Here is a 26,016-nt window from a genome sequence, read left to right on the forward strand (position 1 = left end):
ACCCGACACTGACAGCCCGCTGCACATAACACATTAGTTATTTTTCACACTAAATTAATTAAACACTCACAAACAAGTTATCTATGACGCGGCGCCACTATCGATAAAGTTAACTACATCTAACGGAAATATTAGAGCCATCTGATAATAAAAGTTATTTTAAAAGTACATGATAATTTTATTAACCCTTTGAAGAAAAAAAAACAATGATGCAAGGCAAAAACTACGTATCATCATCTAACACCTACTTCGTTTATAACCTTAGTAAAAATAATAATAATCCAAGATTCCATAAACAAGGTCAGTTAGAGTGTCAGATTTTTTACTACATGATTGCGTCTCCTTGAACACTTACTAAATTTGTCTCTCAGAGACAACTAACCCGATGATATCATCAATTAAAACAAATAGCATAGATTAAAGAACGACCTTGAAATCTCTACTCGTGAACTAAAATGTTCCACTTCAAGAAATGGATACTGAAATAGTAATACAAACTAAATAACTATAATTTGGTGAATCGGTTCGATACAAAATTTGTTTCTACATGTAAGAGTAAATTTATTTAATATGCACTGATGTCCCCTTGACATAGCGGCAACTGTAAAAGGCCTAATGATATCGAAATTTATGCCATCGATTTTGTGTACGAACCCTGCGATTGCATACGGTAGTAAGTTGTTCCTATCATATATGGAGTGTCTGATTGGGTGACCATGTTTACATTAATTAGTAAAAACTAACGTAATTGCACATTCAAGAAACGAGATGCCGGGAACTCCCTAAATGTTTGTTGTTAAGAAATGATTTAATTTAATTTGTCCACGGACATTTTTCGCTTTAAATATTCTTGGTAATGACGAAATGGCAAAAAGGCCAAACACCTCGCCATCATAAGAAATTAACAAAGTAAAAATTGTCACTTACTTTTTGCGAAATATAGTTAAAATGTATAGCAATACATGAAACATAGAAATTACTATTCAGTTAAAGATCTGACTTTCTTTTCTTTATTTTATAAGGCGCTGGCAATTACGACGCCTCTGGTTTGTGTTCGTGTAACTGTGGCGCGTGGCGTGGGCATTGGGACAGTTGGCCCACGCCCACTGCCGGCCCACGGTCACTCGCTCGCGTAAAACATAAAGCCTGATATACGAGCAACGACACGACGCCTTTACGTCGCCACCGCGAGACAAAAACAAGACAAAGCTTTTATCTAGGTTATTGTGGGCCGCTTGTTCTCTTTCCGGATACAGTTTTCAGTTATTGATTATATCTTAGACATCAGGAGAAAGTTGATAACATTTCAAATACTTTTTTTATTTCAAAAGCATTACAGCACACACGTTTAGGATAATACAAGAATAAAAAAAATATGATTTTAAAACGTCGTATATACTAAAAGGATTTAAATCTTCCCCTTTCCATCTACATAAACTTTTTATTCATTAAAACTTATTTATATTGTAACTAATACTTACGTTAATAAATCAAACAGATTAAAATTGGTACTAAAAATAGAATAAGTTAATGACTCAAATGCATTTAAGAAGTGAACACATCGATCAGGTTTATTTTTAGCTTTATAGTAACTTAATTTGACAAGTCACATCCTTAATACTTTCACGTCATCGAGGGGCCGCCTAATCCACCCTAATGGGCGCACGTTGAAATATTCGTCTTGTAAAATATAAATCAGTACAAGTGTTCCACCGTATTGGGTGCAGTCACACGTGGACGGTCGTACCCTTACATAGGGGTGAACAACCTAACCTGAGGACTATTACGGGTTAGACAAGCCGGGATTGCGCTCATTAGGCCCTGCCTACATGTTTGGTCCGAAGATTCTACGCGACTAGCAAGGCTTGTTTTTAATAAGGCCATATATGAAAGAAAAGAAATCAACTTAATTCTATTATGAGCTAACTACCAGTCTTACTTAACAGGTTGTGTAATCTATGATAAAAAGAGTATTCAACTCTGATACTGACTGATAACTATACTTTGCACCCGTTTTATAAAAGAAAAAGAAATTTTAAACATGGAATACAAGATTTCGTTGCGTCCATCGTCGCAACCCTGAGGTTTGCCGCGCTTTTTTCGTTATCGGCGCGCGCTAAAACAACATACACAAAAACATTATCTATAAAAACCGCTAACTTTCTGTTTTCAAACATGGACGCAAAAAATTGTGTTGGGGTGTTAACTGGGGTTTGTTCCGCGTTCTCAGTTTTTAAATTTTAACCAGCGTTATAATGTTATTAGGTTAGCAGTCGATGTAATCTTGATTTTACCTTAATTTAGTTACAGGTAACCATTTTAAGCATATGAATAATGAGAATTGAAAAATGGAATATTGTATTTAACTCTTAAAGAAAGAAGTTCATATAATGTAGATGTTTATGTGAGTTAAAACACGAAAACCTTATCAAAATACCAACCCGTGACAAACAATAAGTCGTGTTGAATAAAAAAGCGGACAAAATGGAGAGGCAATCTCGCGCCATTACCAACAAATGACAGAGGCGCCGGGTACCTAAAAGCCACTAATGCAGCGCCCCCGCAGCCCCCGCTGCCATCCGCCAACGCCACAGATAAATAACATCACGTTCCTCAATAACCGAATACATTTTGTTACGGGATCAATGCAGAAAAAATTAACGAGAACTTATATCTTCGTTGTAATATTGAAAAAAATAAAATAAGAATGTTTGAAGTAATAACATAATTTATGATTAATTTACTTGAGATATAAATTGCAATGCCCATTCAAAGGCAAATGACAATGACCAAAGACTTTGGATTAAATTACTGCTAATTAGTTAGAAATACTTGGTAACTAATAAATACCATACCTTAATGAGATATAGTATTCTGACCAATAAGGTAACAAAATGTGTTATTTCTTACCTTATTGGTGACCATAACTAAAATAAATGTTAATGTGGATTTACTTTACGAATAAACAAATATATTCACTACCAACTTTTGTATGTAAAATATTCCTTTAAAACACTGACCGTCGTACTCAGAGTCAAAGCGTATTTTTACTGAGGCAATCAGCTTAAGGTAACAAATTAAAAACCGTAGAGCTGATATGCATATAGATGTCGATGTTTATCCGTATTTGTATAAGGCAGTTCGCGTATTGCAAAAGGTATGATGGATTCAAAGACCCGAGATCCTTCCTCATATTTTATGATAATGACTTCCTAACTGATTTGTAATAGCGACATCTAGTTGTAGCATTCGAATCTCCTTATCCGATGAATCATCTACTGAAGGTATAAAAAGCTTAGATGCAGCGTGAAGGCACGCGAACACAATAAATAGTACATCTACAAAGTTTTATACAAAAACTACGATATTGTAGACTTTTTATTTTTTTTAAACTTGTAACAAAAGGGAGACGAGGAAAGCAATCTACTCCGTCTTGACTATAGACTCTTTTTATTTGTTAATGAATTTTAACTAAAAAAAACTTACCTAGGACAAGCGTATTAACTGAATAACGTCGATTCTAGATTTATAACTGCTCATTAAACTGAGCGTCCAACAACAAAGCTCTCTTGTTAATTTACAACCAGAATTCGTTATAACAATCGTATAAAATGAAACTTTTAGCATGGCTGTGTTAAGTCGAGATTTATTCGTGGAAAACACGAATCGTTCAATCTTCGACACATCGATGGCATCCCGCTGGTTATGTTAATTAACACATTCCCGATAGTCTTTTGTTTCAATACTAAATTATATCGAATAACTGTATAATGAAACATATCATCTTAAAGTATTCATTTCAGTGAAGTTTATTCTCTTATTTCTTAACAATGACTCTTTCGCAACGCCACATTTTATCATATTATTTTAAACTACCACTTATCTGACAGCCAAGCTTTAAGAGTCAATTGCAACTTTACAGACTTTTTATCGCTGTGTTTCATTAGTGAGCGTAGGTGCAGTAAAATTTGCGATAGGGCGCTGCTACCTTTCTCTCTGCAATTACTAGTATACTCGACTTTCTACAATATTTGTAACAACAAATTTAAATCAGATTGTATAAAAATAGAAAACTGTAAAGTTTAATAGTATGTTGAGTCGTTAATTGAAATCAAATATTGTTGGTAATACGATAATTGGCGAAGATTAAATATTCATAACATAGCGTGATGCGCTAACGAGCTGTCACTCGTAAATATTTGTCTATGGAAAGTTAGTTAGTGTATGACAAGAGTCATAAAGCTTTATCTCAGCCTCGCAACGGTCGCGACACAATAATAAAAATAAATAAATGCGTCTCTTTTCTACGAAGACTTTTATTTATTCTCGCCCAAACCTGGCGCGAGATAACAATGATGCGTACGTTCAACCTTTATATCTCTTAGGGCTGGGACACGCCTTTATAGTCCCTTAATTGCACCCATAAACTGTCATAAAATCAACACATGTTTATATTTGCCTATACAATATGTTAATAATTAAAAATCCAATTAGTTACTTCAGATAACAATATCAATAGATGTATAAAATTTTATTGATACAGCAAAGCTTACAATAGTTGGATTAATTAAATATAAAACCTGTTTCATGTAAAGAAAATCCAAAGTTTTGACATTGACAGAACTGGCTGAATAGATTTTTTTTTAATTAGGCGGCAAAGAGCAACCCTACCGTTGCCACGCGCGCCTTAGCCGCGCCTGCCCACGCGCCGCAACCGCGGTATTACCATACTCGATATGATCGCGGACCTTACTTCTGGCCATTGTAACGGCTTTAAACAAGACCCGGCTATCGTAATGCATCACATCTTAACATGTACTGATATAGCTTTTAGCTTTTTTGTTTAGTGACAAACGATGTAATAAGAGCCGATTAGGTGCTAAAAGTATTTGTTGATCTAAAGTGTTTCCTCATCAATCTTTTACTATAAGCTATTTAGTACTATTTTTAGTATTTCTTTTTAAAACTTACATCACATTCTTGTACTTCCATTTATATAACTTAAGAAAATCTTAGAGAATATTGATGATGATTGAATATACATCTGCTGTTTTGTATTTGAAGTAAATACAATATTTTCATAAAATATATTTTTTGCTTGCCTAAACTTGACAATCTGGTCGGGTCTCCGTTACTCAAGTACCTTGCTCTAAAGATTTAAAACCTTCCAAAGCCCACACAGACTATAAAGCCACTCACGCGTCGATGCATTTTTTTTTTGTTTCTAGGTCAGCGCCGGCTCGTGCACAATTGTCGAGCCGAGAGTTCCGTGATCTACTTCTGCGCTAGTTAATAAACGAACAGGAAACCAAGCATTGTATAAATTTGCAGATATATCTCACCGGCCGCGGCTAAGACCGGTTCTGTTTGTACCGATAAACGGCAAATTTGAAGTCAATAAATATTGTTTTACCGCCTCATTTTGCTGTACGTTAATTTTCAATACTATTCCTTTGAATTTAAGACATTAACATAGAATATTTGGTCAAGTATCAATTTAATTCCAAATAGAACTACAAGATCGGAATTCCCTTGTTGTTTGTTGTATACAATCTTTTAGACCGTTCATAACAGCCACATTTTAAAACGCACAAAAGAATCCAGTGTCAGTCCAGACCAACATCATTCGCTTAAATGTAAGAGGAAATAGTCTCAATTTAAACTGAATGTGCAAGAATTAAAAGATACAAGAATGTCTAATTTATAGTAAAAGCCGAAGCATGTATAAACTTTTCGTGAAACAATGGATCGAAGCAATCATAACAATAAGTGGTATACGTCGTAGGTCCAGTGGAGCCAGACAATGGGCGCGCCGCGGGCGAGCGCGCAGCACGTGCGCCTTTGTATGCCCAGTCCAAACCTGTGTCAGCCACAATGTCCAACCATTCCAATAAGAAATAAACCATCGGTTAACCACATAAATATTACTAACATAAAATACAACCTATAACCAATAAATTATTTCGTTATTGTACAGAATACAAACAATATTATTAAAATGCGTATTTATTGAAAAGTATTTATTGACTTTAAATATCTGGCCAAAAATAAAATGGAAACAACAATCGAAGGTAAAAACGAACGTCAAATAAATTTGAAAATCGAATGCAATTTTCGAACACATCATCGAGTGCACAGATAGGTTGGTCGTAAATTGTATGCTTGGTCTCGTATTAAAGTGATCGTGATAGCAATAGACGTTGATAGCAGTACGCCGCAATAATGGCATAGTATCGTGGTGCTGATTCGTACTGATTGTATAATGGGGACTCTCGTGCGGGAGGCGCGTGGGCGACCCTCTGTCACCGGCTAAGAAACTATACGTAATTGTAGCTCCACCTCGGAGTGAATACTCAATGAATATCAATAGAACGATTGGAACATATCTACGCTTGAACTCGTTGAATGTATTCCATTTCTTATGTAAGATAATATTAGGATAAAGGGTCAGGTTTATTATTCGGACTTTCGTCTTTACTATTCGAAGTTACGGCAAGATTTTTATTATCATTTAAGTTCGAGAAAAATAAAACTTGATAGTACATTAACTATAACTATAGTTAATGTACTATCAAGTTTTATTTAAAATAAACTTATTTTTTTATTTGATCATGAAGAATTTAGTGACGCGATTGGAATCGGATCAGAAGACGTTTTTCAAACATGGATACAGTTTAGGTTACATTATATAAACAAGTACGATTGCTATGACTTGTAACACGAACTTGCTGATGGAATGCTAAATACGCACGACAAGTTTGTACGTTCGTACCAATTTACTAGTAACTATAGTATTACATCCGCAGTCTATTAACAACTGCCTTGTTTATATCACCATGAAATATTACCGCATATTTATTTCACAGTCTCAAATATTTGTCAAAATGAATTATAATAGTCGTACAGGATACAATTTGAATATAAAACTAAAAACAAACAGAAAGTTCTCAAAGCAGTTCTTATTACAAATGTGTTCAATGTGCACATAATCTTGTCTATGAATTAGGGTTGCTTCACACGTGAAGTGGCATTACAACGCTAGCGCCATCGATAAAGTGTATTTTTTTAAACAAATAACGCGTCAAAATGGTACATGGAACTAGGCTGGGCCCATGTGTTGCGTCGGCGCCGGCACATGGTACGCGTTGTAAAAAATTTAATACAAACATACCTACGTTTGACCTTTGCCTATGTTGTAAAAAACATAACTCTTGATAACAATTACATGTGGCAGGTTCAGTCACTTTTTATTACGTCTAGCGAAATCGATGGTTGCCTCACATCTTCGGATAAATATACTAAAACATTATTCTAAACAATGTATGTTTACTGTAAATATTTCTTTAATTTAAATGCAATATAATCTGCGTCATCTTAGAACGTAGTAAATAATATTTAAATGCACTTTTTATGATAATTTTTTCTTATGGAATGGTATTTTAATAGCTTAAGATTCACATAATGGACAATAACAATTCGTTTATGTTGGCAAATATTTAAAAAATTCAAGCAAAATTATACGTTGCGCTTTAATAAAAATTGTGGAATGGAATCCAGAGCGACGCGACAAAGGCGAGTCTGTGAAGAATATTACTTCAATTACGTGTAATTTGAACAGCCTCGGGTAATTAGGGGAGGAGTAGAACTGCTTTTACATAGCTGCATACCACAAGTTCGTACCTCAGCTGCGACATTTTTAAAACGGCTAAACATCGCCGTATTCAGTTATAACGTGTTTCTTACAACTTTCACGTCTAACGAAATGTTGAATTGATTTAAATGTTAAACTGTGTGACTTTTTAAATATTACATAAATAGTTATTTTAATAAAGTAATTCAAAAATTCTACTATTAACAACCTCAGACATACAAAAGCGCCAACATCGTATTGTTAGAGCGTGTGCAGTTTGAAGATACATTTTTTTTATAATGATATCAAATGAGTAGAATATCTACGTGCGTGTCGTCAACTATTTAAAATTCCAATTTTGTAATTTCTAAAAAGACCCATATAAATACACGGAATATATCCGAACACTAATTCGTATCAGACACGCAAATATTTTGTTTGCAAATAGCCGTAGAATGAGATCGACGGCGGAGAGAGGATCGCACGGGAATGACGTATTGATAAGGGGATTATCTGCGCTTTGGGAAAGTTGTGCCGTGGGAAATGATAAACTGCTATTTAGCGATCAAACGTTTCGAATACTTTGATAAGGGTTTTTATATTAAAAGTAATATCAAAAATTTACATGTATCGATGTGAATGTTAGTAAACGGATAAAAAATGTGTTGGATTGGTTTAATTTGGAAAAACACATCAAATACGTATATTTAAATTTTAGTTTTGATATCTATTCGGTATTACTAAAATAGATTATTACTCTTATTATTTTTAATAAAAGGGTAAAAGGGTCGATTTCTAAAATTAGGTTATCCTGTCGCCTTCCGGTCGCGTGCAAGTTACATCACTGATAACGCTTGTTCACACACTCTATCTGACAGGTGACACATGTCACTTTGACAGTTCCACAGTCAACATGTCATTATTGTCATTTGTCAATCTTAGTGTTTACAATGTCCGATGCAATGTCATATTTAATATTTAATATGAGTTTTTGTCGTAACATTATTGGCTTACACGCAAACTAAACAATTTTTCTTTTCCTTAAGTAGATTTTTACTTCCCTACGTGCCTTACGTTCATTTACATTTTGGTTAATATATTCAAACAATACCGAGATTAAATCAATGTATGGCCATGACAAATAAACAATCGCTGTACAAGTACGAAACGATTACTAATATAAATAACCGACAATATGTATTATGGAAGTAGTTTATACCTCCTATCTATCGGACATTGTATAGTTCACCTTGTATTCAAACAACTTTCATTTTAATTCGCGCACGCTCCCTAGGTATCGTGATCTGCAAACTAGACTAACTGGACGCTAACTCCAAAAACGATTAAGATAAACACGAACACGCCTCATTTTTATGTTAATTCCACGAAACATTTCTAAATTCACGACTGTCACAGTTTGGACAACTAATCAAGTTGAGATCTCAGCGACTGCCTTCTTATCTCAAAGAACCGCTAATTTTTTATAATTCACTTTGGTTCCGTGAATTTTTACTTGCAAAATGTTGTTTTGATTAAATCTTTTAACTTTAACTTAAGAAACTCGTCTTGTTCATAGATGTACTAAATTTAAGTAGTAAAAATTACCATTATAACCTTTTATTTTATATACTGGTTGATAGATATTTACTTAAAATTGGTCTACTTTCCTTAATTTATTAATCTAAGATCGTCCGCATCGTTTGGACGAATGGTAGATTCTACCTCATGATTCCACATTGGATAGGTAACCAGTACGTTGTTGGTATTTTATTGTACCTATTATATGATCAAAAGCTAATATATTGGGCCTTGTAGACATAGGCCCGCATAAAGTGATGTTCTCACGCGCGGACGCGCTCCGCATACGCGCCTCCGTGAGAACCTACCGTGCGGTTTGCACGCCGAATACTAACGCCGGCCTCACTCGCTTTCATTGCCCCATTTATTTCGTTTCATGCTTTACGACACCTAAATATAAACAAACGATGTTTATGGGGATATTTCACATATAAAATACGAGTATAAATCGTGTTGCTCTATGCATCTTTCAACTCTAGTAGCGTATCTTGAACACAAATGCTCTTATGTTATTTCGGAATAACCTGTTATTAAATTATTAATGAGAATTAAACGGCTAAGATATAATCTAAATACTTATATTTTACTTTTAATTTATATTTGTAGTTACAGTGTTTTATGGAAACAGATGGAGAGCTCTATGTGAGTATGCTGTCAGCTAAAAAATACATTTATGGAGAATTAAAAAAAATTGTAAAGAGCTTGGAATTATTTTCGAAAACAACTGTAGTTAGTAATTCCATATAAAAGATTTCAACGACCTCACTATAAAAATTACTACTAAGCAACACATTTAAATATAAAATCACCCTTCCGGTATCGTTAACAAAAAAAATATTAAAAGTTATTCTGCATTAATGCGTCGTCCATAAAGAATGTCACAAAAAATGGTTGTCGCTTGTCATCCGAAACAGTTTTTTTGTTCGCTTTTCGAAGCTGTACAAAATTACGGAAGCCCAGAATAATCTCGCCAGTAAAATGTAACAAAAAGTGTCCCTTAAATATTACGGAATCAATAATGCGGTTTAATCCAGCGTAAGCGAGGTCCGAGTTGTGACAATGGGCGGGAATGCACCGCTCTCTCGCCTCGAATGATCTCTCTTGTTGGAATTCATCTGGCTTCTAATTCGATTAACAAAATAAAGTATTTTGTTTTAAGGCACTTTCTTTTGGAATTCTTTAATCTAGATAAAGGTATTTTAACTATCAATTGAAATGTAAATGACTAAAAAACCTTTTAAAAAACTTAACTTGTATTAAAAAAACGAATATTATTATAACAATCAAAAGGTTTATAGACGTTTTATGTATTTTACTTAAGTCTTTAAGTCTACTTCTTACAACTTTAGGTAACGTAACATGTCAATTTTAAGTCTACTTCCTCTAATGTCTTGCAATCCAATCGTACTTTTCAATCTGGTACGAATAATTTAAGAGACTTAAGTGAAACTATCAGCTTCATAGCTGGTAAGTCCATTTAGTGGTATACTAGGCTGTATATTTTCCGTATTGCGTGGTGCGCTGGGTGCTCGGTGCCGGCGGCTCCGGACAATTTATAGCTGAGCGAAGCCGTCGACCTGGTACCCGCTCGTTATTATTTAACGGTTGAGCTGTGGATGCCGCGGGCTAGAATGTTGTAGTCCACTTTTTGGCTATAGTTACATGTTATTTTATATAGACTATATTATACAAGTATTGTTATCTAGAGATATCTAGACTAAATAGTAATGAACTTTTGTTAACGGTTACAAGTTAAAAAATAGAATATTTTTAGACTAAAAAGGCACTGAACGATTTTTTCAACATTTCCTTTTACTATACACGATGTAAGTATTTACAAAATTAAATCACGTTGTTAGTTTTTGCTTAACCAAACCAAAGGCAGTTTCATTTTAAATTTGTACACACCGGTTTTTATTATCATAAAAACGATGTTACTCATTTAACGGGTGATGTTTTTTACCCCATTAGCCAAATGAGATACCAGATTTGGTCTCACCAAAACCGATATACAAATGCGCTTGCAATTTCCTTTATTTGGTAACGGTACGTTTTTCGCAGCAGTCCATTTAAATAAGGATATAGGCTGGCAACGAATGCAAAGCCTTACAGAGCACGTGCGTCATACCGTAGAGAATAACCTCTAATAAGAATAAATAATAAGAAAATACACACACGTACGTAAGTATTGCGGTGTATACAAGATCTTTTATATTGAAATAAGACTTTGTTCATGCTTTAAAACGTCTTGGTTTAAAAAATTGACTTTTCAAGTCAGATTGATATATCGTAAAGTAAGAATACACAAAACAAATGAGTTTGCATCTTTTATTTTCAACATCTTCATTACAAATGAATAGTCCAGGTAGGTAATATTCTTTAGTTTTTCTAAAATCTTATCTGTATGACAAAAACATCACAGATAAGAAATATAAAACAAACTTTATGACATGAAACATTCCTCGAACTGAGTTTGCTTTTGGTAACCCAGGCGATGACGAATCGATCCAGTAGAATCTCTATTAAGGTCCAGACACACCATATAAAGGGCATACTGGTGAAGGGGGAGGCCGAGTACAGGCGGAGGAGAGGGGAGACTCCGGCCTTGCGGCACGCGCCGCCTTCGTGCCGCGATTTGATTTACTCGCGACTCCAGTTAACTACCTCCGACAGTTTTGTTATTAGATTACACATGTCTTGTATTTATTGTCATTTACCAGTTTTCGCCCGCGACTCCGTCCGCGTAGAATCAAAAAAACTAAGTTGCCTATGTGTTCTTCCCGACTATACTCTACGAGTACATCTATGCCAAATTTCAACGCGATCTGTTCAGCTGTTTAGGCTATAAACTCACACAAACGTCCATCCATCTAAACTTACGGATTTGTTAGTAACATTACCGTAGAATTACACTGTCATGAGCCTTGTATTATAAATATTGTCATCCCTTTCATCCTCTTTGAAAAAACAAGGACTAAGTGTACGAGTGTTATGGTTGTGTAATTCTACGCCTATAAATAAATATTATACTTTAGTAAGTATAGTTGTGATTTTTAAAATAAAAGTCAACATATAAGCAAGCTTACATGAACTCAATGGGATATATTCCTATGTACGATTTGTTTTGTATATATTTTGTACATTATGTACTAAATAGTGGGTTTAAAAGAGTGACATTGTTAAATAATAAACTTATGTAATAATAATACACTAGTAATTTGACTTGCAAAACTGCAACATTTCTATTTTTCTGTATAAATAGAAACATAGAATTACAGTTGCCTCGCTGGTTTTTACGAATAATTAAATCAGTTGCGAACCCGCACAATAAGAAACAAAAAATGAGAGTCGCTCTATGGTAATTTTGGAAATAAAATTTTATTTTAATAGCTCTAATTAAAATATTCATATTTAAATGTCATTTCGTAAAAAAACGATAACATGTTTCTTTTAATAGTTGTAAAATACGAATGTTTATAGCAAACCATTAAAGTGAAATCGCACGTAATGGCCGCTTTGTTGCAAATATCAATCGCTAAGATAATTGCATGTCAAACCAGTTTATATTCAGATTTCAAAAGAATAAAATATATTTTGGAATCAAATTTAAATAAAGACTAGAGATAGTTGCGTTAGGTGCATTTCCGATTTTGTTTTTAATTAAGAATTAAATTCATTTAATAACGTTGGTGGAATATAAGACTACTTAATTAGTTAAAAGACACCGATATGCCAACATGAATCAGTATTTAAAGCTAAGTAAATAAATTGTAGTGCGTAATTGTTATACCTCTATTTAGTGATTTTTTACATTAATAATTATAATTTGTAATCTTTATAAACAAAATATAACCACGTGCACTTTCATTGTTTAAAATAAACAGATCATTAGTTTATACTCTGACTTTTAAACACGTGCAACATTTTATGTACCTACTGATGCACGAAAACGTTATCTTCATAACAGCACGTACGTGAACTTGTTTAGAAACCACTAAAGCCGGACACAATGGTGAACCACAAACAGGCTTTTGTCCTGCAGCCACTCGAAAAATAAAATATTTAGACGCTACGCCCACGTTGCGGATCCTATATAAACATTCCTATTTGACTTTCCTATCATTTCGACTGCACAAAGGGCGAGGCCTTATCGAAATGCTTTCGTGTAGGTGTCAATGATTTAAGTATTTTTTCGATTCCATCATATTTACGACTAGTTATTATAATTTATAAGATATCGTATTAGTAACCCATATTTTTTACATAAAGCCAACAGGTGTAATAAAACAAAATTGTTCACTAATTAAACTAATTGGAAACGAATGAAAAGTGACTTAATCTATATGACGCTTTGATTACATCATAATCAGGCAAAGGCAACTTGAGTTTACAGCCAGCAGCTTCCAGTTATAACGAGTTAATAAAAAATGTTCTATTCAAACATCGATGACATGACACCTCACGAGCTCGCTCGCTGTAAGTGGCCTCGCCTAGCTACTTGTGTGTACACTAGCTCGGTGCACGCACGTATCGGCGGTGGCCGGCGATGCTTGTGTTTACACAATTCGTTAGACGCCACAGCGGCGTTCGAAACGCCTACACCGAACCTCACCATTGGACACCGGCTAAATGTTAACAGTAAACACTCAATAATGTACCATTGTGCCATCACGCAGCTGCGGCGTAGCGGTGCGATGTTTATTTTCACCTTCATTTCTTTTTGTTCCATACGTGTGCATTACATTTAAAACGTGCCATCAATCTTGTCGGCGTGTCGGAGAGAGGAGTCGCGTAGTAGAAGGCGATTGCGTTTTTTCGCCGACTACCCGCGACTCCGTGACTAAACGTAACGTAAGGGTAATGCAATTTTGATTAACTCCCTGTCGAAGGGCTTCTTGTAATCAACTCCGTGTATAATGGAGACATTATTTCATTGCGAATGTATTATTTTTTGCACGCCAACGGAGAGGCGATCTTGAATACACAAAAAGAACGTTTATTGATGTGTATTTTAAAAATTATGCCTGAAATCGACATCCCAAAAGAAGTACATAATTATGAAAAGAACATTACGATTAAATACTTTTTTTATCACTTATAAACCAGCGCTTGACCACGATCCCACGTAGTGATCTCATTAAAGTGAAATTGTGTTGGAAGCATCGAATGGTTTACAATGATTTCAATTAATAGGAAACGGATGAAACTTAGCACCTTATTCATAAAATATTTTATAAATTACTACCCAGTCTATTAGCACCCTTTGAAAAAGGATAGGGGATATTTTTGCTGAACAAAAAACACTTGGCGTTAAACTTAACACTTAGCAAATAAAAGACGGAAGAGGGTCCAATGAAATTTATACCACAAAAAAGGGCGCGGTTTGTGCAAAGTGCTAAGTAATGTGATAATTCAAAGAAATATTGAATAAAATTAAATGTGTTTACAATTTGAACACAATTAAAACACTAGGGTTTGATGAAATAAAACTAACTAAGATTCGAAAGATTATCAAACGTTGACCGAATAAAAACATTACTACAATGCAATAAAAAATCGTAACTGTCAAGTACGTAATAAATAATAACTACAAACAAATAGTAGGTAGTACTTTCGACGCTAGGTTATTACTATCAAGCCGTGTTCGTATAAATCACAAAAAGTGTTCCCAATAGATAATAAGACGGCTGTAACACGCAACGAGCTCGTAATGACTTTCACTGGAACAATTGTACTGAATAAAAACATCGGTAACTCACGTTCTTGCCTCGTATAGGTAAGTGATTAATGTGTCAGTTAAACGACGCTTAGCAAAGAGTTATCTACAACGTATATCTACTTAAATTTTATTCGTCTTACTTAAATTTCTTATTTTCCATTCTTATAAAAAATATAGTGCAAATACGGGACCGCACAGGTCTTATCTTCAACAAGTTTCTCGTGGATTCTATTCGAAATTTTAACGTTATCCAAATTTACATTAAAAAAACCTTCCTTACTCTAGCTTCCAATATTTCAAACGAAGGGCCTCTGCACGTAAAAAAATCAAAAACGTTAGCACAGCAATCTGTTAACTACGAGAAGCGAGTTCGACCACCGACTCTTTACCCAAGAAATAACTTTTACATAATGAATACGTGATATGTAGAGGCGAGGCGCGAACTTAAGGGTAAGTATACACGAGGCGTGAACGCTAAAACGCGCCACAAATACTAAGGTGTGAAAAGTCCGTCGTCCTCTTTTTGTGAAGGATAAGCCGCTTACTGAAGGAATCTAAATGTGTTAGGTGAGCTTCTATCAAAACCGACTCATTTGAATATTTAACCTCAAAATCCAGATTCAGAATTCCTAAACTGATCGAACCACAAAACAAGCAAGAATTCAAAAACTAAAGAAAGGATTGTTTTTAAAGCCATATAAAGAAAACGCTGTAAAGTCATTAAAAGAAATGCAAATAGATTTTTTTAATAAATAAATATTGAAATTCAACTTTCAAGAATTTCGTTTCGTTCCATCTCATATGCTTTATCTAAAACTCTTTCTAATAAATTGTTATTACCTATTTCATGCACATATTTAATAGAAACAACATTAATCGTATCATTATATTATCTACCATTTATATAAACACCGTGTTTCCACAGACAATTAGATATGACGCAGTGTCGCTAGATGTATAACTAAATGTTGCTATTAAATAAAATATTGTCGTTTTTATCTTAATATTATTGATATCCTCGGACGCATTGCAAAGTGGCAATAACTTATACAAAACGACCGATACGAATTGATGTTGAATATCGTTCTTCAATCGTTTTAGAATGTAGCCCCGTTACCATTCTAAATGTAGGTTTCGATTGTCAAAGCATTTGTATAGATACATATTGTTATCCCTTTCGTTCTGCCTGAAAAAAGAAGAGACAGCAATACATGAAAATACAAGTGTCATGGCAGTGGAATATCACAGGAAAATTATCAACTCTAGATTCGAAACTATAATAACAGATGTTTTATAACTGTGACGAACTTTTTTTTCTGTTTCGACAAGTTAAATGTTAGAACGGTCAGACATAATGTGTTTTGACAGGTGCGAATTTTTTTACACAAAAGTGATGTTAATGTTATTCAATCTATAGGTCACCAACGAACACTTGATAGAATTTGAATTGTTATTATTTAATGGTAATTTAAAACATCGACTTATTTTGATGGAATCGCTATTTTTTTTTAATCACTAACTCATACTTAGCATTACATACAGTTTCAAAATGTCTTCTGAAATTATGGAGCCAGGGAACTGTAATAGAAACTAACTAAACCTACTCGTTCGGTCTATAAAAGCTTTATTTTAATTAGAAGTTGTTTATTTCCAAATTTAAAAAAAAACATCACGTGTTAACAAGCTACCTAATTAATTAAAAAAAAACGTTATCTCGAAACGTCATAACCGTTTATTAAAATCATGCTGTGTGGAAAATTAAAACGAAAATTATTTGTCGCTAAGAAGTGTCTGCGGCGGCTGCTCCGTTCATGTCCATAAGGTATCGGATATCGCCTCGCGTGTCGCCATATTACGTTACCGGAGCCAAGCATTCGAGTGATGTAAAGAAATTTTACGAGAAATTCTATTGCACTTCGGCAAGTCTTATTAAAAATTAATGTCTAAATTATGTCTATGTAAAGTAAATTAAAACGTTAAATTGATCGGTTAATATAGATTAAAAATGTATTTAACATTAAAGTTATTGGAGTGTTTATGATTTTTCCATAAGTTGACAAATAGTATTGGTAGGTCATTGGTAAGATAAAATAACATTTTACCTTACTTCTTAGACAAGTTACTTTTAGTTTAAAGATCGATTTTTTGCTTCACGAGATATTTACTAACTGTAAATATAAGAGAGATTATAAATAATAAAACAATACAGTAATAAATTTAAAGAACAAGCTAGTAACACTGATAACGGTTAACTTTCGAGGCTGTCATAGTACGTACAGAGCACAGCTTGCGGCCAATTTACTCCTTATCTGGCGAAATCTTGGGCGCGCTCGCGTGGCAGCTATTGTTGTGTCGCCACGGACACGATATTGTGTTAATGCAACCAGAAAAACACCATTAAAGATAATATACTGTTAAGGATTTAGCTCAGGCTTTATGCCTTTTCAATATCACTAACAAATAAAACAAAAGTACCATAAGATTCAACTAATTCATGGATACCAATTTCGTAAACACTACTCTTTAAATGAGTTCATGAAATCCTAACGATTTCCAATCGATTTAATTTAATTGCTATTTGGAAGCCCCACATTCCACTGGTATTCAACAATGTTAAAAGTAGAGAGTAGAGACATCTAATTTAGATAATTAAATAAACAAAAATCCTCCGCACAATTACAGTAATTTGATTTTAAACAACTTCGATTAGGGGATCGGTACCATTAGCTTAGTTTCAAAAGAATACCAATAATGCCAAAGACAATCTTTACGCGATGGTATTTCGAGAAAGGGTTAGAAGCGGCCCTTATAAGTTTTTTCCCTATACGTCGCGCGTCACGGTCAAAATTATCGGTCCAACGATGGATAGGTAGAGAATCGGTGAAGAAATCATCGGCTTAGTTTTTTAACTGTGGAGATTGCAAAGGACTATAAATGGCGCGGTCGCCGCGGGCTACTGCCATTTGCGATCGCCTATAGAACGAACGCGAAGCTTTTTTTCTTTTTTAATCGATCGATCTCGCCGTTTACTTTTAACTCCAGCGATGTGAATTAATCATCCAGCTTGGCACATTCCAAAATTTTAAATACAAACCGTTATTTGTGACCTTGTCTGTGTTGAAAAAAATGACATTTTAATACAAGTATTTGTCAATAACATTAGCGGTTTCGATTTTCCAAGATAACTAAAAATAAACATTGAAATCTGTGTAGATACTATAATAAAATCATGACTCGGAAATTGCTCATATCGTATCTCGTCGAGTAAATTAAATATGTATTAGGAAACATAATAGGGCCTGTATGATGGATGAGCATCGTCATCCCGAGAGGACCGGACTGACGGCGTCGGGTTACCTTGCCGGGACTCGGGACGCCTCATTAGCAATGCCATGTCACGGAATACTCTCACAAATAATATGCAAAAAAAAACAATATTCATCCTCTACACGATAATACAAAATAATCTTGAAGTTATGAATAAGTAATGTGATCTTGTAATTTTTTCCTTATATTATTTTACGTCGAGTAAATGTATTAAAAAATCGATTGCACTGAAACGTTATCGATTTTTAGAAGTTCAATAAAATTTTTATCGCAACTTGCGATAATTCATATAAAATTAAAAGGATGCTCTTTACGACTGCACACGAGATAATCAAATTATTCGAAATGCTGTGATAAAAACTGCATATTAATTTAAAATTAAATGATAAATACAGACAAAACAAATTAACATTAAAACATAATGGAAGCTTGGAATTACCATTATTTACTAGAAACAATAGACAGGACCAATGTTAAACAATAAAAAATATGAAACTATTCGATTCATGTGACTCCGGAAATGATGGTATATCATACAAAATATTGTGTTTGAATTAAATTATATTCTAATATAAGAAATATTATAATTCTTGAAGGATGCTATAAGATTTAGTTATATTAATATTCAGCTCGTGCTGGCTTGGCCCGCGCCAGCGCTTCCTTTGTAACAACACCACACCTCATACATTATTCATAAAGTCCCACACATCCCAAACTTTGAATTTTCGGCAAAATGTCCCGAACATTACAAAAAATTTTGAATTTAAATCACGACCTTATATAATTGGACCACGATATATAATTGGACCATCAAAAATGTAGACGTCAAGTAAAAAGTCTTCGGTGCATAAATTAGCAATGTAATAATCGATATTCACAAAAATCAATCGCATAAAACGAATGATTTTTATTTTGAAAATGCAAATTAGTTAAAAACACAAAAATGTTTGATAGCACGTGACGTAAAGTGACATTTAAAACAGATAAACTCAATCTGGTTTTTCCAATGTAGTTAGCGAACTATTTTTCAAATTTTAAATGTCTTGTCTAGACAAGTTATTTTAATTTTAAAAATTACACATCCGTGGCTATTATTTTTCTCCTTTTAGCATTAATTAGGGATACGTTTAGCTGCTTACGCTACAATTTATCACTAGCGTTACAATTAGCGTCGAAGCTTCGAGAAAGAATTGTAAAAACAAACGCGAAGACAAAGTATTCCTTCATCTGACCCACATACGTTAATTAGGAGTGTTTCATTCACAGCCATGTTCAATACAAGTGTAACAATTTGCTTTCATCTATAGCTTGCTTTATAACTATGTTAATTGCATTTGGATCAATGTTAACAGAACTTATCTTAATTGTCGAACTCTCGCTAATGAAGTTCTAGGAAGTTTAGTTTTGAATTCGTTAAATAATCGATCCTATTTTCAATAAACATAATTTAAAAAGAATTGGAAGAAAATTAAAAATTAAAAATCATCATCAAAAATATATTCAAATCGAGAATAGACGATCACTATTCATTAAAAAGTGAAAAAAAAAACATAATTTAAGTTTCTTGTTTTGAGCTATATTAAGTCTAAATATTGTTACAGCAACTAGTAATTATTCAATAAAATTTTAATACTGGTAATAACCGATACAAACAAATTCAAAAGATCGTTCTAGCATTCATTTATAAAATTAAAACATGACAGGTCTGGCCGCTAGATTCACGACCAACTAGGTCATAGTCATTATTATTAATCAACGGCATTGTAATTGAAGCTTTTTGAATGCTATTGTTGCTTCATACTACGCATCTTTAATACAAGACACAGCAAGTATAGAAGCAGAGATTTTTTCCTTTTAAATTTATTACTCGACCATATGAGACACATATATATGTAACTTATGTTGGATTTTGTTACCACTTATTTTGTCATTACCTATCGATTAATTATATTAGTGTTCGGTTGATCAATGTTTCAATAGAGTAAAACTGAAGTAACGTAGTTCGGAAACGCATTTCATGAATTTATTAAACCAAAAACACTAAGGAATGATTAACGCAACTGGGAAACCGGCCATTAGAGACTGAACTGTTAAACTATTTATTACCATATTAAATTGACTACTATCTACAGTTCTTTTGAGTGTATTTAACGTTGAAGCACACAATAGTATATTTAAAATGTATGGACGTCTGTCTGCGTGTAAGTGGACATATGGCGCGAGCGTTGTATTACCGCTTAACGAACATACGTTATCTGACGTGATTGAGGAGCCGAGGACGTAATAAAAATGTTTCTGTACGTACTCGGTTAGTGGAGAGATGATAGTAATGGCGGTAGCGTTCAAGTGTCATGGGAATCGGATCCGCCCTCTGTTCAAAATTTTACAGATGCGGCTATTAAAATTTCTATCACCTCACATATTTTAATGGATATCTTATTATATACTAGCTTTGCAATGCATAGGAGATGATGTAAAAAGTATCGGAGATTTGACATAGTCAACATTCAGACGGTCATCCTAATTTTGACAGTATTTCCCAACAAAATGTTCATGTCTTTATCAGTTTTATAGGAAAAAGAATCTACTCTTCTTCACAATTAACAGATATCAATTGTTTACAACTTCTGGATTTTAATTTAAAATAAGGAAAACCTCCTAGCAATCTACATCGTAACCAGTCTGAAAAAATCTATGCACCGAGGTCTATACAAATTACACGTCGTTGTAGAGATCGGTCGCTCGGGGCTAACGTCTTGGCTGTCTCGGCCGTCTCACACGTGTCCCTGATTGCCCCCAATTGGCGAGCGAATAAAAACAATCGTCGCTTAAAAATAGCCGTGATTTCATACAACACGTGATGGATGTTAGCTTTCGGAAGGGTTCCCACAGCCTGGGCCATGTGAAATGCCCTGCTGCCGACATCCCAGGCGACGCCTCACTGTGATACTAATGGAATTAATGAAGAACTGCTGTTTCGGATTTTAATAGACGTTGTTTGTAGATTTTTTACAAGTCTATTCATTACTTGGAAATCCCAACTAGTCATAGATAATTATTATAAGTGTTAGCTTGAATAGTTTCTTACATTGTTAACTTTTAAATAAAATCAGAACAACAATGACTTTAAAGAGAATATATAGATAATTAAAAGAAACTAATCACAAATAGAACATCCATATAATAATTATCGATAAAAAATTACAAATCATTATGACCCATATTTCATGCTTGGTTTCACTAAAATAATAAAGCTACCGTGTTCCACAATGTTTGACCATAAGGCGCGATTGAGGTCAATCAGTATCCTATTTTTTTTGTAAAGATGGAACAAGGAACAGGATCTTCCGGAGCTGTACCACGCTCCATTGAGCGCGCTGACCATATGGTGAGCATCGCGACCATCGGCTTTATCACCATGTGATAGCCACATCCGCCACGCTTCACTCACAATCACATGTAGGTCGCACTCAGGAAATAAAAACCGCGAACTATTTTTCCCATGAAGTGTTTTTAGAATATGGTGATTTATCACAAAAGAAACAACTTTTGTTGTATCAGTTATCGCATGTGATGAGAAATCACAGACCGTGACGCAGAGTTTTTTTTTAACTGAATAATGCAGTTGACCTTGTTCCGTGAATTTTATTTCGAGCGATCTAGGTAGTAAATTAGATGAAAGTCTTATCAGTTCTTTGGGAAAAATTCTTCCACTTGATTTTACTTTACTTTTCATAGCGATGCGGCGGCGCCATGCTGGAAAGTAATTTTAAACTCGCGTCTTTTACATCAGTGATTTTTTTCTGTTCCGCAGAGTTGACAACGTAGTTACGCACATCCGTTATGCAGCCACAATGCCAATGCGTGGGGCAATTTAATTACTCAATTAATTCCATTAAATGACGTTCTGCATGGAATTTTAAAAAAAAACTTTATTAATATATTTCAAGGACACGACTGACTTTTTATATTGATTAGATTCCAGATAAAATAGTTATTCGTTTATTTCTATACGGGAATTGTGATAGTAAAAAATAATAAAAACAAAAACACTAATTGGTCGAAATAATTTGTGAACCATAAAAGGGTCAACATAAGTGCATCAATCCAGTCGCAGGCTTTCTTGAGGGCTGAGCCATTAGCTCAATCGGAAATGATATCGCTGATAAAAAACAGACGGCACACGTAATATCTAGCGAAGACCGGCCTAATGGTCGCTCACTCTCACAATCTACACAATTCTAGTAAATGCTAATTTATCTTGATGTGAAAAAATAAGCGTTTATCAGCTTTTCACACAGAATCCCTTTGCCCTGGGTTTTTCGATAAACACAAAATAGTGTTTAAATAAGGAATCCGATCTAATCAATCATTAGGTCCAAATGTGTGTAGCATAGCGTAAATTGACGCAGTTAAATTACGAATTTCGGCAGTTAATCTCGAAATCGAAACCCTTTTGTGTCAACATAAATCCGATGCATGGCTATTAAGAAAGTACAACAAAGAAGTACCATAAAGACATTAAAGCGTCCCAAATACGTGCGTTATTTGAGCATCAATCTGAGCGCATATCGTGCGAACGCATTATAATAGGAGGATATTATAATAAACAGATCCCGGGCCCCTCGCGCTCCCTCCCTAATAAATATTAATGTATGAACTTGAATGCCCCACAATGCCCGACAGCCGATGCTGGTACATTGACACTCAATTTGCTTTTTTGCCAGCCCCGCCGCTATCTCGGCCGAGTTATCTTTGTTCTTACTTTCACGTACGCTATTCTTGATTAGCATTATTAAACTCTTGTGTAGTAAATAAAGCTATAAAGAGAGCAATGTTATAACAATTTATATAAACAGAGACTTATATAATTGTAAAAACTTTCGTTTAGATACTATTGGCTAATCGTAATTCTTGTATCTCGAACCTAACTAAAAGTGTAATTTGATCTAAATCAGTTTTACAACAAATGAATTGTAAATACATACAAACAAATTAATGAGAGCAATTAAATGGTACCAAACAAGACCGTCTCAAATGCTTGTCTAATTAATTATATCCATTAAACTGATGATTGATGACTGAATCGGAAGTGGGCGGAAGGGTCACGTGCAAACAGCAAGGGATGACGAGAAAAGTTCCCTATCGACTTTCCCACGCCACCCCACGGTCAAGGGGAAACCCCACTTGTTGGTTTTGTACTGTGATCGACCCCCTTGTGCCGTTTCCGGACCAATGCTAATAACAATTGCGTCAAGTTCTGACACCCCGCCGCACGTCACGCATTTATCAATGAATAGATAACATTCTATTGTTGATTTTCATGTTAAAAATGTTTTTCTGTTTACATTCCTTTTTTTTAACTTTTCAATACAATAATACAAACATTTGGGAAACATGTTCGTACAGAGTTTCATCTCATTTTTAAGTCCACAACAAACTTTTTAATTTGAAACCTTTCTTGTGAAATATTAAATTTCTGTTGTATTTAGCACGAAATAACTAGTTAAAAATGAAAAAACCAGCAGTCAGAATGTTTCTAGTGGTTCCTTAAGTTGTTCCTTAATGTAGGTTTTACTCTGAAGTATATAGATGAATTTAGATGCAACCATTAGAGCTTGCGCACACCTTTGACTAAACTATCGCACAACTATTTAGTCGCGGTTTTTTTCTATGAGCTTATATGGAGGTGCTCATACTACTCGATTTTTAGTTGTTAGATCAACAATTGAATTGGTGCAAAACAATCGACAATCGCACAACAGTTATGCGATAGTTTAGTCATAGTGTACTCCCGCTCTTAGGCGCCAGTTAAATTCAAAACAAATGAAGTATAACGATCTGAATCGTATTTAATGAATACTAATGATGGTTGTCTTTAAAATGTCTATCAGAGTGGGACGTAAATGACGCACAATAGATCGTGGCCCGTGGACAAAGACCGGTGCAGTGGGCGGACCTGATATTCAAAGCGGGGACCTCTTTCAATGCAATGCTCCGGTTTTTACTAAGACGTACTATACTCTGTTTCAAACGAAAACATAAAGTTTGTAATCACAATAACGCTAAAATTTATAAGTTATTTACAGCGCATAGGAAGCTAAATTTCAACGGGGAAAACTATGATTTCACTATCTGAATATTACATGAATAAAATCTACAGTAATATAACAGAAAAACCTATAGAATTATCATATTTCGTATTAATATTATAAATGCGAAAGTTTAGATAGATGGATGGATGTTTGTTAGACTTTATAGCCTAAACTGCTTAACGGATCTCAATGAAATTTGGCAGATATGTAGAGGATAGTCTGGAAAAACAAGTAGGCTTACTCACTTTTGTTTTTTTTATACACTCGGACGGAGTCGCGGGCGACAGCTAGTAATTTATAATACTATTATTTTCAAAGACACGACCTTCAATTTTTCTAAAGTCTGTTCAACTATCAGTCTATCAGTTGAACAGACCAATAATTAATATTTAATAAACACCACAATATCGTGCAATAAAGGCTTTAAATCATGCAGCTGCATTAGCATTGAATCACGACGATGTTTATCATTCTTTAAATACTTACCTTACACATTATCTGAATATTAATAAAGGAAAAAACAATTCGATGTTAATTTTAAACATGCAATATAAAATGTTAGCCGAGTCTGAAGGACTTTGCCTCAGGGTGAATTGACTTGTTTTTAATATTTTTTGATAAATGCAGATGTTTAAATTGCCCAGAATAGTCGGAACGTGTGCTATAATTTAGCAAATTGACTATTAGTCGCGACGAGATATGATACTTTAGGTTATTATAATTTTATGAATCATGAATGCTGACTATTTTTGTATCCTGTAATAAAAACTTAGGTACACAGTTTTTATTTAAAATGTGAATTATAGGTAATAAAGATCATGTATGAAAGAATGTTTTAAGTTAGTTTAGTTTGTTTAGATATAAAGAAAAGTAATTTCAACTGGAAAGCTGAAAATAATAACAAACTCCAAACTATTCTTGTTTAATAATGTAAGTATCGCGGTATTGATTTAAATAACGATTTTGAAATACACCGTTTTATGTTAGAAAGCACAACATAATCTAAATAGTGATTTTTTATTTACTTTTTAAAACATTTAAATGTGGGTAAACAGCAGTACTTGTGACGAGTTTAAGGCGTTAATTGCGTTATGCATATTTATAAAATCAAACAATAGGCCAGTACATACCTGCCAGTCCAGTCGCACTGATCACTAATAATCCCCGCCTCTGCAACGTTTATCATACCCAAAACAAGACAAAAGTTCACAACAGTCTTCGTATTCGTACGCATCTTAAATATATTTTTTAAACAGTCAATAAAACTAAATTACACTGTCCTAATACGACCACATCACTATTTCCAAAGTTTTCATTTTACCTAAGCTCCATTATAATTTTGTATACAAAAGTTTTGAGTTGACACAAAAATAAACAACACGTATCGGAATGGCGCGAACGACAACCCTACTCAAACTTCAAAATCGTACTGACGTGAAGGAAGAAATCAAAGATAGAATGAAAGAGACAGAGTCCGCCTTTTAGCGCCCATAAGAAAAACAATAAGAGCGAGAGAGATAGGTAACACTACAAAGAGGAGACGATCGGCAATATATTGTTGTCTCTTGTGTTCCATTTTTTTAGCACAAGCAAAAATATTCCTTATGGTAAGGTAATAAAGTATATGAAATAAAACATCGAAAGCTTTACAAAAGCTTGTTGAAAAG

General features: G+C 34.1%; 1 protein-coding gene across 1 annotated transcript; it reads right to left on the reverse strand.

Annotated features, from left to right (window-relative positions):
• On the reverse strand, positions 1 to 25,782 carry LOC106107370 (meteorin-like protein; the record flags this gene model as incomplete). The annotated part of the gene is given in 2 exon segments (XM_013288206.1): positions 1 to 19; positions 25,480 to 25,782. Coding segments are annotated over 2 exon segments (123 nt in total), but the record flags the coding sequence as incomplete, so codon positions are not given.
• Positions 25,783 to 26,016: the final 234 nt, after the last annotated feature.

The sequence above is a fragment of the Papilio polytes genome, unplaced genomic scaffold (assembly GCF_000836215.1).
Source record: "Papilio polytes unplaced genomic scaffold, Ppol_1.0 DF822067.1, whole genome shotgun sequence".
NCBI classification, from domain to species: Eukaryota; Metazoa; Arthropoda; class Insecta; order Lepidoptera; family Papilionidae; genus Papilio; species Papilio polytes.